General features: G+C 30.4%; 2 protein-coding genes across 5 annotated transcripts; one reads left to right on the top strand and one right to left on the bottom strand.

The window, feature by feature from the left end:
* Positions 1-729: 729 nt before the first annotated feature.
* On the bottom strand, positions 730-2,545 carry LOC130451622 (uncharacterized). Of its 2 annotated transcripts, XM_056790764.1 has the most exons (3): positions 2,418-2,545; positions 1,254-1,755; positions 730-1,203 (listed from the first exon to the last, which is right to left on the bottom strand). In XM_056790764.1, the coding sequence occupies exons 2-3, from the start codon at positions 1,712-1,714 to the stop codon at positions 831-833; spliced, it is 834 nt and encodes a 277-aa protein (XP_056646742.1). In that variant the 5' UTR covers positions 1,715-1,755; positions 2,418-2,545; the 3' UTR covers positions 730-830. The 2 variants fall into 2 exon arrangements, with proteins under 2 accessions (XP_056646742.1, XP_056646741.1); XM_056790763.1 differs by lacking the exon at positions 2,418-2,545 and having other exon boundaries at positions 1,254-1,863.
* A 68-nt stretch (positions 2,546-2,613) lies between these two features.
* Positions 2,614-13,589, top strand: LOC130451621 (ribosomal protein S6 kinase delta-1). 3 transcript variants are annotated; one of them, XM_056790759.1, is made up of 12 exons: positions 2,614-2,912; positions 2,975-3,132; positions 3,523-3,634; positions 3,898-4,065; positions 4,194-4,512; positions 4,626-4,744; positions 5,814-5,948; positions 6,911-7,038; positions 7,811-8,377; positions 9,737-9,941; positions 11,347-11,442; positions 13,095-13,589. In XM_056790759.1, the coding sequence occupies exons 1-12, from the start codon at positions 2,817-2,819 to the stop codon at positions 13,200-13,202; spliced, it is 2,211 nt and encodes a 736-aa protein (XP_056646737.1). In that variant the 5' UTR covers positions 2,614-2,816; the 3' UTR covers positions 13,203-13,589. The 3 variants fall into 3 exon arrangements, with proteins under 3 accessions (XP_056646737.1, XP_056646738.1, XP_056646740.1); XM_056790760.1 differs by lacking the exon at positions 11,347-11,442 and having other exon boundaries at positions 2,696-2,912; XM_056790762.1 differs by lacking the exons at positions 11,347-11,442; positions 13,095-13,589 and having other exon boundaries at positions 2,713-2,912; positions 9,349-9,941.
* The last annotated feature ends 3,382 nt before the right edge of the window (positions 13,590-16,971 follow it).

Here is a 16,971-nt window from a genome sequence, read left to right as displayed (position 1 = left end):
AAAACAAATACTATATCAAAATCACATGGAATTTCAAAAAAAAAATTAAAAGTATAAATATTCCTAATGAATATGTATTTATTTCGTTATATCCAAATATTCCTATTACCATTGTGAAAAATATAATAAGAAAATGGGATAAAATTAAAGAATACACAGAAATACCTCAAAAGAAATTTATAAAAGCTATAGAACTCACACTCAGAACAACATATTTCCAATATGAAAATAAAAGATGCAAACAAATTGATGGTTGTGCTATGGGGGCTTCCATTTCAAGCACAATTGGTAATGGGAGATTGGAGAGGGGTATATCCTAGTATTTTATCACTCACAAAATACAAACTCTGTAATCAGAACTGTTCGCTTCATAAGGTTTTATTTTCCTTATTATTCGTTTAGAAAATGGTGAATAAAAAAATACTCATTTGTTATAAAAACTATAAGCTCTTAGAAATCAATTTATAAATTCTGGGCCACTCTACATACATAAAAATACACATTTTAACCAAGGTACAAAATTTTCTAATATTTTATTTAAAATAATTGAATTGCCATAATCTATTACTTACATGATTTCATTTATAATTTGAATCAATTTCATCAATAAATTTGAAAATTATATATATATATATATATATATATATATATATATATATATATATATATATATATATATATATATATATAATCAATATAAATTTCAGTGCATCCATAAAACTAAACAAATAAAGTAAGTTAATTATTATTAAAATTAATTAAACAATACAGTAAGTATTGATATCCACAATTATTTTCAATTCCAAAATTATTTATATTATTGAAATATATTACCATAGTTCATTTAAAGGTTTCTTATTGACAAAACAATCTTTGAATCCTTTTACTGAATCTTTATACTTGTACCAAGTAAGGTTTTCTATTTCATCTTTAGAAGAGTCCTCACATTCTTCTCCCATACTTTCACCAAGATCTTCAAACACCTTAAAACTTTCACAACAATTTCGATCATTTCGCATATCTGATTTCAAAAATATTTGAACCTGTTTAGTGTTATTAGAAAAGCTGGGAGCTACAGAAGGTTCAAAACCTGAAGATTTTAATGGAGAGCAATCATTCATCTTCTTGATGTATATATGCACGTTTGTAGAAGGGATATTTGCTTCAATCTTATCAAGCCATTCTTGCCTTAAAAAAATACTCCTAAAAAGTTAAAAATTGAAGTTCACAATAACAGCAACGATTTTCATTACCTTAAAATTTTTTGTTGATATTTATTCAATTCTGCTGCATGATTATCTTCAATGTGTCCAAGAAGGCATGATACATTGATAGTAATCACTTCTCTAACGGTAAATGGTGTGGTACCAAGCACAAATACAACACTTTTCACCTTATTTTTATGGTAAATAAATTCATCAGTGATGCTAGTCATTGCTGATTCTACAGTATCCAAAACTTTAGAAACAACTAGAAAGTGGCATTCTGCTCTTAACTTGAGTCCAGCATCTATAGGCGTTTCGGAAGTCTTTTGTCGTTTTTTCGTCACCATAATTTTCATCCGACTATAAGAATAAGGTATCTGGCATTTTTGGTAAAGAAGACCTTTTATAATCTCATTTATTATGGAAGCGCATGAGAATGGAGTAAGAATTATATCAGAAGTATTTGCATCGATCTTGAATATATTACCATCGTCTCGATTCGTTTTCATATTTCAATAATAAAATAAATTACTAAAACGTTCTTGATAAACTAAAAATTCAAAATATTGAGACTTTGTTTTTATTAATCTATGAATTAAATTAGTAATCAACAAAAAAATCAAGTATGCCATATCTTAAGGTTTCTTCACACCACGATTAGAAATTGTGCGTAATCACCCAGACATGCGCATATCTAATTTTGCCCTTCCAAAAGGCAGTGGTTGAGCCCCAATTGTTTTTATTCCATACATATTTGGACTATTCATTGGATTGTCAGCAAAACTTATGAGGGGAATAAATAATTTTTAAAGTTTAAAAAACCACAGGGTAGAAAGAATCATATTCGGATCATATACGATGCATTCCACTAAGCATTAACGGCGCCTGAAATATTCTTTTGGGCGTTTGACATAGGGACTACGATCGTTGTAGTCACGGCGAGGACGTCACTCATGTCGTCATGAACAACGTCACAACGATTCTTGTCAAAAGGTGGGGCGGAGTGAGCATTGAAATCTATAGCGGAATTTTCAAAATTCATGCAACGCACATTGCAACCAGTAGAATCTATCTCATTATTTCATGCAGCAAGGGATATTATAAGTACTGTTGAAGCATTCTTGTGACGCATCAAATTTTTTACAATTGCCTCAAAAGATGTTTTGATTTTACTTTAATGTAAATGATTTAAGCACTATACTAATAACTTACAAATCATAAGATAACCTCTTGAAGCTTTGGCTTATTTTTTTTTTTATTTTGCGATTTCTTAATATTTATCTCACGACTCAAAGCGCCTCGCAATCTATTCCACTTGGGCTTACGATTATAACGCTGTTGACTTATTGGTAGGGGGAAGATCGTGATTGTGAACGTAATTACTGTAACTGACTGAAGGAATACATCCATAGATAAATTTTTCTTTACCTCTTCCAATAGTAAATGACGTTTAAGAGAGTACTCCATTGTATTTTGAAGTTGGTATTACCAATATTTAAATGTCAGAATCAGCTGTGGTAGGAGGTGTGTTATGACTATTTCAAATATTGTTTAAACAGATAATAATAAAGAATAACTTAATAGTAGTTATATGAGCTTTGAAGATTGATAATGGTATCCGTACACGATAAGTGGATCAGAATTTTTGATATTCCCGATGTTCGAAAACATAAGAATGGATTTACAATATATAAAGTAGTTTCAATGGTAGCTATTGCCCATTATTATAGGCAAATGGGCTAGTACACAAATACAACTTAATTTTTTAGTTATATCCAGAGAACTGTCCTGATGCTGTTACTCGAGTAATTGTATGGAAAAGATTCAACGATTTTCGGAGATTGAATAGAGAACTTAAAGGGTTATACAAGAAGTTAACAACAAACAAAGATTTTCCCAACTTACCTGCTAAAACAGTTTTAAAAAGGTCAGTTGATTCTCATCTTTACTGAACTAAGATAAGCACTATATACAGCAGAAGTGGAGCAGTGGACATTAATTTTTTGATAAACTTTGAATACTAGTTGATTTATATTAATAAATTACTTGCCAAACTTAGAGACACTAACAATATGGGTATTGAATGAATTTGGATATGGAAGGGAAGTGGTAGAAGTTTGAGATTTATTCTTTAATTTGTTTACATACTATATATGCTTTAGTGGAATATTTTGTACTGAAGATCTGGGAGTTCTAGTACATTTGTTTATAATGCTTAAATACTTTTTCATATACTGCTTTATTTGTTATTGAAAGTAGCTTATATATTGTATCATTAATGAATGTTCGGCAATAAATTGTTTATGATTTATTGTAGGTTTGATGATGAAACTATTCAGGAACGAAAACAAAGTATCTTGAATTTTCTGGAATTTATTGGAGCAAATAGTCAATTGTTCACATGCAAAGAATTTGCAAAATTTCTTGAGGTGGGTATGTGAAATATCTTTCATTCTATACTTTCACTTATTGATACAGAATGTGTGTGTAATAGAAACATTGGAAATTCATATTTCAGCAGTTTATTTTTCCTATATATTTTTTAAAATAGGTAGAATAAAATACCAGTCATTACTATGTTTGAATATTTTGAGAAGTATATCTTATATAATTTGAAAATACTCAAAAGTAGATAAGTTCATTTATCTTTACCTTAGCCATTTAACTTTATGTTCATGGTTTCACATTGTAGACCAGTTATACTCCAGTAGAACATTTAAGTAGTAATATCAATTCTATAAGAGCAGAATTGAAACTTCCAGAAGATCCTGAAGTTAGTACCACTCTTTCTGAAGATGACATTACTATCAGTGATACAGATTCTGTATCCACTGTGTACAGCTTAAATTACACTTCTCAGGTTGGTAAATATCATGCAAACAATAAAATAATTTCTCCTGTCCATTGTTTATTGTGGTGTTTATAAAAATAGATGAAAGAATTTTTTTTAAATCATATATTGTTAATTAACATGATATATAATTTTAGATAGATACATTGACAGAATCCACAAAATTACATCTACATCATCCAAAACTACAAAAATTCAATTCATCAACCTCCATAAACTCTCATACATCATCAAATAAATCAGATTTATCTAACATAACAAATATATTTGATAACATGAGCTTATTAGATGGACAAGGTCTTCCATTTATAAAGAACTTGGATGAGAATGTACAATATATTCTTGATGCTTCTGTACACATAAATTTAGCCTCTGAGCTGGAGGAAGACAGAAAATATCAAGAGGCTCATATTGCTTATAATACGGCAATTGATATTTTAGTTAAATATGGAATTGGTGAGTTTTTATTGGATCTCTTTGTCAACTTAATAATTAAATACAAACAATTTTCTCCATTTGCTTACTATACAATTCAATTGGAAATATAGTGCACTCCTGTTTTATTTTAGATGATACCAATTATGAAAGAAGGCAACTAGTGAAGTACAAAGTGGATAAATACAAAATACATGCTGAAAAAATATACAACATGTACTTGTCTCCAGAAATAAAAGATCTTCAGTTTACGGTACGTCTACTAATTTATGTAATATAATGTTACATGTTAAAAAACTGTTATTTCAGTTTGCTTTGTAAGTAGGTACCGGCAACGCCTAAATTTTGTAAAAATGGGCTTATGTGCATGTAAGAATGGAAATATTTCATTGTCATAACATTTGTGGAGCCAGGCTTGATGCAAGTTTCAGTTGTAGTACCACAAATATTCTATGTCCAACTCATTGGCACAATTTTGGGTAACCAGTAATTACCAAAGAAAACTTGAATAAAGTCGTCATAGGGAGGAACTGAATAATTGAAATAGATTTTTGTGAATGCAGTTGCTTTGGTACAACCACTGCAATGCAGCAATTATTTACTTAAGATACAATTACCTCATTAGTCAAAATACAGTGCAAAGAAGGTTGACCTTACTCCATATCAAGCTGGAACCATCAATGAGGCAATATTTTATTTAATAACAAGTCACTCTTCTGTTGTTGGGGTAATGACCACTTTATTATGGTCTGGGCATTAGTTTTGTTTAGAGAACATTCATAGTAGTTATCTTACAGATTCTCAATACATAATTACAGATTCTTTAGAATTGCAATTTATATACCATAGCTATATCCTTTGTAGAGTAGGAATTAGTAATAATGAATGATAATGCACAACTGCATGTGGTACAAAATTATTTCCTGGAAAAGAAAATTGCAAATCTTAATCTCATTGAACACTGCCTTTATCTGGAATCAGACAGATCAAGATGTAATAAAAAATGTCATTTTAAGAATACCTTTGATGATTTTAAGCAGTAATCAATGCAAGTGAAAGCAGTACATAGAATATAATGGTGTAATATAATTCATGATTAAAAAGTCCGTTTAAATCTTGATATAGTTTATATTTATATCATTTTTAGAATTATATGTTTTTTTTGGGTGTTTTATATAGAAATTTTAGGTATAATACCAATACAGGACTTTTCAACAGTAAAATGTGTTGTATAAATTGTCAGTAAAAAAATTAATTCAATTATAACTTCATTTAAGAGCGATAAGATTTAAATTTTGTACTGATTCTTATCTAATATTTAGACTGAACCTGAAGAAGAAGAACATCCAATTAAAAGGCCGTTATTTGATCTTTACAAATACAAAGTGGTTAAAATTCTAAATAATACAGGAATTTTGGTTCTGCATTCTGAATTACAGAAATTATTTTATATTAAAGTGAGTATAAATATTCTGTCTTAAGGTTAATGATTTATATAGTATGTCTATCTTAGATGAATTATGATTATGATATGATGAATTCATTTTATTACCTAATATCTAAAAGAACAATATGCCAAATGTTTCTACCTCTATGGGAAGTTGTTATGTTTTTTTCTCTATAATTTGGTCTTTGGATATATTATCAAATATTCATGAGTGTTTTAAAATATTCTGGTACTATTTTCAACTACATACGAGATTATTAGATTGACTAACATGGGAAGCAAGAAGGGAAGACATAATCACTAATTAAAAAACGTCAGTTTCAACAGTGAAAGTGAAAAGGTTTATGAACCAGAATCAATATTTCTATCAACGTCAATTTGAATATTGAATTTGGAATTAAACAAGCATTAATACTATCAAAAATCACAGAAAATCTGGTCTGTATAGGATAATTTACTGCAAGTTCTTACTTTATTTCTCAAACTTATTAGACCAACATATCAGAGACTTCAGAAACAGAATGTTAAAGTTGGCTTTTGAAAGATCATGTCACACTTTTAAAAGCCATTGAACACATAATTTTTATCCCATCAATATCAGTAGTGCCAGCTACTGCTCCAGTTTGATTTTATAGTTGTTTGCTCGATCTTGTGGGTTGAATTAGGCCTGTGTTTTGATAACAGAATTGTTTTAATTGATGTCATTTACTTTGTCGACTGTTGTTATTAATCAAATGCTGAAAATATTTAAAAACATTCAAATATTTTATATAATTGAAACTTTGTTTTTATCCTGCCTCTCATAAATGAGGATTTTTTTTTCTAAATTAAACCTTGATTTTGTCCTGGAAAGAACCCTGCATAATTAATTTGTTGTATAGTCATTTTTTTTCAAATTATTGGTGATTTCAATCATTTCATAATAATTACAGTCTATTATATAGTTCTCAAAACTACTATTATTTATTTTAGATTATTCAGAAGACCTCTCAGTTCCTAGAAGAAAATTTAATATTGCCTAAGCATGTGCCTTATATGGTCAGACTTGACAGTCATTATAATTGTGAAAATGCTGTTTTTTTAGTATTAGAATATTGTAGGTAAGTTAACATTATTTCACTCGCCCAAGATTAGACTTTTACAATAATTGTTTATACTGTTACTTTTTTATTCAAATTTCTGAATTCTGGAGGCGTTTATTATGTGAAAATAATCCGGTGCATGTGTTAGGATTCCGTAGGGACATATCACAGATACTGTAATGTTAAATATCACTGATAAAAGTACTGGATAAATAGAAAGCTTTTCATATTTGTCTCCATAGATTACTCTAAGGCATTTGATGTGTTAGATCATATCTTCTCTATGCAAAGTTGCAATATTAGGATTTAATAAAAGATCATGTGTTTTTGAGTCTTATTTGAAGATGATAATGCAAAGAGTTTGCATGGATCAGAGCTCACCTAAATAGTATCTGGTTCAATAGTTGGTCCATTTTTGTTCTTTGATATATGTGATATTTTCTCACTCTCACATTCAATGATACGTTAATTCAACTCTGATTTGGCACTCCTTTGATCTTACAGATCTAGAAGTAGCAGCTACACATCTTAGTAGAGATTGATTATGCAGCGTTGAATATTTCACGAAGCATAATCTGAATCGAGGGGGAAATATTAAACTATCTTTCACAACTTTATACATCATTAAGAAATTAAGTGTGACTGACTCAGGTTTTGTTTCTATAAACTCTAACACTATAATTACATTGAAGATGCAATTTGTTATAGTTGAATGAACAAAGTTTAATGATTACATATGAAATAAATATTACTTTATATAAAACAACTCAAACCTGATAATTTTTTATAGTGGTGTGAAACTGTCAGATTATCTTAAGAGACAAGTCGACGACCCAATGTTTAAAAAAACTAATGAAATTCTAACTTGTCAATTTCAAGATGAATCGGACAATGAATCAGAACTAAGCTTTACTGAGCTGATAAATGATTATAATAATTCCAGAATGGCAACTTCTAGTCAGAAACGTTCCAATAGAGATTATTTTAAAGATGACAAAAATAGATGTAGTAGTGATGATAGTTTTGAGAAAATCGATATGGAAGGTCGCCCTGTTGAAAAAACAGTTTCTGAGCAAAATTTGGATATTGAACAATCAAGTACATCTAATGACACGATTTTTACAGAACAAATTTTTCGCCAACAAAAGTATACTAGACGAAAAAATAAAGATACTGATAAAACTATTAGTAGTAGCAGGAAGCAAAGTACAGCTAGTAGCCAAAGAAGTCAGTTTTCAAGTTTTGACATGGAAACGTTTACAGATAGGATACTTGTGCCAGATTACATAGTTGTAAAATGGACTGCTCAGTTGTTAATTGCCTTGGATAAATTACACACGTTAGGAGTTATATGCAGGTAATTAACAGTTACTTTATTACATCAACCATTTGATCAAGTTATTTCAGGAGAAATTTTAACTCTGGTCTTAAAAACTGAACAGTAGCCAATTTATGAAAATTTTATTTTCTCAGGATTTTGGATGTGATTTTAGAGAAGAAACTTTTTTTTAAATTTAGCTTTCTGAAAAATTAAGCCATCCTTATTCTTATGACTTCTCTATTCGTTGTTCCCCACAGTATCCATATATACTTGAAAAAATTTGTTGATGCACTTTCCTCAAACTAAGTATCATATGAAATCGTCCATCCATTGTGATGTGAAAGATACGAACACAATATTTCTTTTGATAAACATTTATGATGAAACTTGTTAAAACCCTCAAACGAGGGTTAAATAACATTATATGAATGATCTTAAGTATTCTTCTTGTAAGAAAATAACTAGTTCTTTACAATCACTCTTGTTTACCTTCTCTTGAAATCACGTTTGGAGGATTGCTTTCAAAAACTTATGAATTTGGCTTCGCAGAAATAGAATTGGAATCTGGCTCATTTTCAGTACTTGAAAATTATGTCCTTGAATTTTAGTTTTTAAATTCGCTAGACACCCTGGTCAATGTTAAGTGACACCTAACTAGACAATATTGAGTAAAAAAATATGTAACTTTTTTTGGGTCATTTTGGTATACTGTGTTATGAAACAATTGTTACATTTTCCATTCATATTCTTTCTTTTTTACAATGTATTTTATTCTCGTTAACTATTTATCCACCATTCAAAATAATCCTACAAGTCACTAAAATAGAAAAAACAATATAATCTGCAAGTTCAAGTGATAATTTTGATTTAGTTAGAATTTTTGGAACCATTCATGATATTCTTTCTGTTCATTAGTATCACTACACCAATAGTCACAATATAAAGTGGCATGCACGTTTCTATTAGTAAGTTATCGTCTTCAGACACTATAAATTATTTTCTTTCAGGTATCTGAAGGCAATTCCAATTTATGATCCCTGAAGTTGGGAACTTGATTATCCAAACGCGAAATACAACTGAGAGTGTTGATGTAGTACTAGTGAACAATGTGTTCAATATTATCATTTTGAAAATTATAAATTTTATCTTTACAATACAGCAACATTTATTTACTCAAATCTGTTAGCTTAAAAAGCAACTAATTTGTCAAGTATAGCTAAGATTATTGCCTTTTATGGTTGTTACTTTCAATTTTTGTCATTTATAATTTCATCCATTTACTAACAGTTCAATAATATGTATTGAGATCAATGTGTAGAGACTTATAATTGAATTGCTATACATAGTTTTTGTCATACTTCCTGTGCGTATAGTTTATCTTATATTTTTTTCCAGAGATTTGCAAATGAACAATTTACTTATAGATGACAATGACAATTTGGTATTAACCTATATGTGCAATATTAAAGAATTACGTGACTTATTTTCAACTAATATTAACTACAACTTAGCACCAGAAGTATACAGCTTCCATCAAGTAACTAATTCAGCTGATTGGTTCAGTTTTGGAGCGATACTGTATGAGCTGCTTGTAGGCAAAGTAAGTCAATTACAATTTTCTAAAGCTTATTCAGTTCCCTAACATTGGATATAGTATCAAATACTATTTTTTGTAATAATTACTAAACTTTTTGTATGTGTTGGTGGTAACATTTTATAATAATATGGTAATAATGGTAATACCAAAAATGTGTTTGGGATCATTTGTTGAAAGAGAAACTCATTATTTAATGATAGATATCAAGATATTTTGATAAAGACTTTAAGAAAAGTCGAAACGTCAAAATTTATCTTTCTTTTAAAAATTATCAAAAAAAAACTAATTTTAAAACAGAAGTGATCTAAAATCAAGAACATTTAGATGCATTAATATATCAAGAGTTCTAAGAAATAAGTAATTGAAGAAATATGGGAAACAGGACTAAATGACTAGGTTTGGGGTGAAACCGACGTTTCGGCTCCCACTTTGGAGCCATTATCAAGAGAAGGGTGGGGATAGGGTGGTTATTCGTTAATTGGTAAGAAGTTATCCAATTCTGTGGTCTCAATCGCCTACTCCCTGCAAGGAATCGTCCATTTTTTTGGTTGATCCAAGGCCTCAATCTGCCTACTCCTTGGAATTCCACCGAGGAAATGAAAAGCTGAAACACAAAAGTATAAAATGATTAAAATAGATAATAAAAATAATATACTTACCATCAAAAACACTGTTGACACTAACACACTCACTGCCGGTCTTGTTCTAACTGAGGAGCTGGAGATCGGCTTCTCGGGGTTTTTAGAGGAAGTGTTAAGTGTTGTTGGCCAGATTGTTATTGGAGTGAAGTGGATGAAGAAGGTGTTTCCAAATTGCCGGTAATCTCTGGCTGTCGTACCTTGTGTCCAGACAGTTTGGACGTTTCTCTATTTCTATAGCTTCTCAAATAATGTAGGACATAAAGGAGCGGAGAGGGGCGATGATATTGATTCTACTGAAATCGATTGTATAGACACGATGTTGGGCAAGGGTCGATTTGTCTGGCCAATATAGGAACAGGAGCAATCTGAGCAGGGGATTTCATACACTCCATGGTGTTCATTGAATATTTTGTTTCGACGGATCTAATTTCTTTTTCTGATAGGTTTGAAGAATCTGCAAATTTTGTCTGTTACACCTTTGATGTAAGGAAGAGACACCCTCAGTTGATCTTTCAAACCAGGGGAGCGGGATGGAGGAGTTGGAGATGAAAATTTGTGAATACTCCTAGAAATTTGAGATTTGTTGTAACCATTCCGAATCAATGTTTGTCTCAAAAAATTGATTTCAGTTGGTCCACAGCATTACATCTGAATGGCGTACATGCCTACAACATTATTATATCTCAATCGAAATTAAAAATTGTATATTATAAAATATAGAATAATTTTAGATTATTTTTTATTTATATTATAATTAACTGTTTTAGCCTCTATCAGAAATACATTTAAATGGTTTAAGTAGTTGTACCTGTCTAAGAATTCCAAGATATGTTTCTCCGGAAGGAAGATCGATTTTAAAACAGGTTCGTAACTATTCCACAAAGCTTATAGTGAGAGAGCTAGAGCCGGAATTTCACAATGATTGGTCTGTCGTACAACATTCATTTGGTGTCGTTAGTTACATTCACAAGCAAGCTGATACCCTAGCGGATACAGGGGGTAGTTCCGCGGGGTGAAAGGGGTCAATTTTTCGGGAAAAATGAACGATCGATAATATGCCTGAAAATTTATTAAGGTATAATACTTGGTATAACTAAAAAGAAAACCAAAGGGCTGACACGTCAGTGGATAAATAGGGGTAAAGAGGGTCAAATTTTGGAGAAAAAACAATCAGCAATATGTCAGCCTTTTTTACTACGAAATAGTTGATCCCTGAATAAACTAAATCCAAAAGGGCTGACACCGTGGTGTATACGAGTACCACTCGTCTCTGTTATATCATTTATCTCATAATTGAGCCATCACTGGGTATGAAGAAGAAAGAGAAAATTTATTGCACATAATAATCACCACAGACGAACTTATGTACACGACTAAATTCCAGGAAAGTAAATGCACATCTGTGGAGAGGAAGAACAGAGACGAAGGCGCGCCAGTTGAAGTGAAGTGATTTCGGTTGATTTTCTCACTGAACAACGAACTGTGGAATATTATAGTAACCACCTAAAAACACGGTGAAACTTGTTTACAGATCATAACTACACGATATTCCAATTCGTAGTGTGATATTGCTGCAAAACAACGCCAGACCACATACAACTCGGCTTACGATAGAAACGTTGACCGCAATGGGTGGGATACACTGGAACACTCTCCTTATAGTCCCTATGTGACTATTATTTATTTGGTCCACTGAAGGAGGCACAATGCTGAGGTAGAATACTTCTTACACGAATGGTTAGCTGGACAAGCAGAGAGACTATCTAGAAAAACTGTAAAAACTTTCAGCTCTGTAACTTAATAAGAAAATTTTTTGTAGTAAAATTCCAGTTTACTATTCACGAAGCTACTGGAATCTCTCCAATTCCATCTGGGACGTCTAAGAACAATATTTAGCTGAAACTACCCGTTGTTATGAAATAAGTTACAACCGCGGTTTCTTGATACTTCTGCAGGTATTGTCTGTTTTCAAAAAGCCTCATATTATGAGGGTTACTATAATTTTATATCAATCTCTGCTATTGAAAATAGATACATGAATAACCTTAATACTTCAGTAAAAATATATGATCCTGTTAGAAATAGACCTTTTTATGAAGACATTTACATAGTATTGCAGTTAACTAGAGAGGTAGAAATGATTTTATTGGATTTTAACTCAAATATTGGAAGGAAATACCACAAATACATAGAAAGTGAAGTTGTTTGAAAAAATCTCTAGCATGAAGGTTGGTAGACGTACTGAACTGAACAAAAAAGAGCAAAAAGTGATCATAAAAGTCGAAAGCTGCTATATATGAGGTGAAAAATATCAGCTTCTTCAACTTGTAATGCAAAAGAGGACGCTTCGACACTTATGATTGGAACCATTGCAACAATCAAAATTATACGGTAGCAGCAACTCTGGAAAAAAATAGCTTTATTGATTACTATTCTTCACAACAAATATTTCACTCGAGAAAGACAAAATACATAATGGTGTAATAATTATTGATTGATTTTTTTTTCTTTTTAGTTACTTACCTATGATCCAGAGGATAGATTAGGTAGCGGCATCAATGGTACAGAGAACATTAAGTCGCATCCTTTTTTTAAATCAGTATCCTGGAATTCCTTAATTTGATTTCATTACTGTTTTGCTTACTATGTGATAATTTTTGTTGCATTTAATGTTTTGTTTGTCACATTCTATGTGAGTTTATTTTTTAATTGTATTTATAAAGTTTTGCTTGGCAGCATAAAGTTATTGCTATATATATTTTGTAAATAGCTATAACATCTGTGTTATTTAAATACATGTTATCACTTTCTAATCGAATTTTTATAGAAATTATAGTGATACAAAATACTCTAGCTATTACCACTAAATAAAAAAATACCATAACTGCTTAATTTTTCTTTAAAGTGATACGGAATGACACTTCGTCATAATTTTAGTTATACAGAATGTATTTGATTCATAATTTTATAATTCTTGATTTACTATTTGAAATATACTAATTGAATCATATTAAGGCTTTAATTTGAAAATACCCAAATTGTACAGTTAGTAGTATTCATACTGTTTAATACCACTGCTATCAAAAATTGAAAATGAACTAATTCCCGGTCTCTGAAGAAGATAACTTTGTTATCAAAACGTGGACATTGTGATTGTGATTGTTGGTATAGTGATAGTAAACAGTGTTGAATTGATTAGATTTTAAAAATTACAAATTTTTTTAAAAAGGCGAACAGGTGAATAAAATATATCTCAAGTACCGTTTGATAATACTGAGTAAAATTAATCTTTAATCTATTATGAAAAGAAATTTGATAAAGTAGTAGCAGGAAGATAAGACATAGATATGATCCCTAATAAAGATACGACCATAGCAATAGGAGTTTTTAATGTTCAATCATGCAACCTAGCCATAAAAATAGATATGATAAGCAGCACCAAGGTTTCACATTCCAGTAAATACCAAATAACATGGTCACTATGATGAAAATGAAAAAAGACACGCTAACAATACAATAACAGACAATAATAAGAACAATTTTGGCTAAAGGGAAGATCAGAAAACAGGAGTACTGTATAGAAATAATCAATAAATATTTGGTTAGGTTAGGTTGCAGAGTGAAGCAAAAATGAGCATTATTTTGAAAACTATATTCCTACATATACAAATTGTAAGTAAGTAAATTGTTTCAATAAAGCAAAAATGTTCTGTGTGATGAATATTTTTCGTCGTTTTAGAAAGTATCCTGAAATTTCATTCTTTAATATGACCGAAGCTGACAGTAGATTCATAAACGATTTCCGCAATAACTATTCTTACTGAAACGATATATAGTTGTTTGATTCAACTGATGAACAATTATTTGAAGATAGAGAGAGGCTAAAGAGAGCAAATCAAATTCAAGAAACTGTGTCATTATGCATATTGTACTTAATTTTACAAATTGTTTGTTGATTATTATTGAAAACAATAGAACCCTTTTATTGCTCAACAGTTTAAATCCATTGCACATTGGGCCCATTTTCGAAAGAAGTGAAAAAAATTAAAGTTTTGAATTTTGAAATTAATACCAAATAAAATATTTTGTTTACTTGCACAATCTAGGAAGGTAGTAAACAGATACCAGTTAAGTCCTTGAATATGATGAGCCGACAACCGGAATCCGCTGACGCCGCAGCCGACATTTAAACTATATATATACAATGTACATAATTATAAATGTTTGCTTTTTATTCAATGTAATTGTAGAATAATAAAATCATTGCGTAAATTTTCGTTTTCTAAAACTAACTTCAAGAAAACCAAAACCTTCACTGGCGCAGTCAGTAGGATTTTCCGGAAAATTACACGAATTTCGCGAGTAGTTTGTTCGTTTCTACGATTAATCGGAAAAATTCGAACTTTTGTAGTTTTAACTCGGATTCGAAGGTATATCGAGTCAAGTGCTAAGTACTACAAAATTGTGAAAGTGTTTTCAAGAAAGAAAAACGAAACAGCAGTTTACCCAAGTCCTGGGGGAAGAACAAAAATCGTCCGAACCTATAGGCAGTAGCAAGAAACAAGAAAATTACGAAAATCGTCATTTGTGCTAAATCATTCTAAACATTTTTATTCCTTACACGTTTATTTCATATATGATAATATTTATAATCGAGGAAAATAACAAAAAATAATTTACACAAACGTAAAAACATATAATAAAAGAAGTTTTATCATTCTATGACAGAAGATTATAGAAATTTTTATTTACGTAGTCTTTTCAAAGTAATAAACACAATAGAATTAGAAATGGCTCAACCTAATTATCAACTTTTGAAATTATATTTGGATTCTATTCTAGCATATGATGGTAATCCACATACTCTTACTATATTTTTAGGTGCGAAAGCTTTATTAATTCTTTTGCTAATCAAACTGATAATGCAATAAATAGTTTTTTATTAAGAGCGATTTTAGGTAAATTGACAGGTAGAGCACAATTACTAATAGGCTTTAGAATTGAATTGACTACGTGGCAATCAGTAAACGCTCTTAATCGTAGTTTTGGTTATCAGAGAGACATAGATTGTTTGATATAAGACTTGATAGCTCTAAAGCCTTTTAAGAATGAGGCACCGTATACATTTGGCATGCGTTGTCAAGACGCGCGGAGCTTAATCATTTCAAAATCAAATTCTTTGAACACACCAACTGCAGATAGAACAATAAGATTAAAAACTTATGGTGATTTATCGTTAAAAACGTTTATTAGAGGTTTACCGTTTTCAATTCAAACAAATATTAGGCTAAGGAATCCAGATAGTTTGGAAAAAGCCATGAGCTTTGTTAAAGAGGAAGATAATTATCTTTACTCCTCCTAACGTTCTAATAATTTAAATACTGAAAATAATTTTAAACCAATCAACACACATTACATATCAAAACTCAGTATCCCGTCAGTTTCTTCATTCGCCCGTAAATACACAACCAAATACGCCTACTAATAATTCCTCTAATCAGGGCCGGATTAAGATTTATAAGTCCCGGGGCTAAAATAATGACGGGGCCCCCTTAAGGAATTCGAAAACCCGGAAAAATTCACAAAATAATATCAATACGTTAGATTTGTGGTATGAACACATAAAAAAATACAGAATGATTTCCAAATGATGGGGCCCTCTTGGACCTGGAGCCCCCCCAACCCCTTAGTTTAATCCAGTCCTGCCTTTAATAGAACCCTAGTAATAAGTTCGTACAACGTCAACCTCATTTCCAAAAAGCAATATTCAATAGCACCCTTCGAGTCGTCGAACTCTGGTTCAACCCCATAGCTCTCCACTAAGGCCGTAGGAGTTTATTAAAATTTATTAAAATTCAATTTTATTAAATCCATATGACAGTAAATTATTTTTTTGAAAACAACCTGTAATGGTAAGGGAAGGTTCAAAATAAAATCCAACGAGAAAGTTATTTTAATACATTTATTTAAATGTCCACAATTAATTTGTTCAGTAACAGAGTATTTTTTGATATATATAAAACGTAATAATATATACAATATATACATTTTTACAATTCTGTGCTTAAAAATGCAACTTTTTATCGAAAAACTCATATATCTAAATAAATTATACTAACAAGGCACACTTATTCTAGTTAGTAGATTACGTGTCTGAGTTACTAATCAACGCTTGATTGAAAGATTGAATAGAAACAATTGTTTAATGCTTTAGGTATAGCTTAAGGGTGGCAATATTAATATGAAAAAAAGTTGCATCTACAAATCACACATTTTTACAAACAAATTATATTCAAATCACATGAAATTGTATAATCCTCTCTCCTTTAAAATATATAACAAATTATATTTACAAACAATGGATAGTACAATTTGTAGTATATAATTCAAAT

The sequence above is a fragment of the Diorhabda sublineata genome, chromosome X, assembly GCF_026230105.1.
Source record: "Diorhabda sublineata isolate icDioSubl1.1 chromosome X, icDioSubl1.1, whole genome shotgun sequence".
NCBI lineage: Eukaryota > Metazoa > Arthropoda > Insecta > Coleoptera > Chrysomelidae > Diorhabda > Diorhabda sublineata.
The sequence above is the reverse complement of the archived record's forward strand: the minus strand, read 5'-3'. Positions and strand labels throughout refer to the sequence as shown.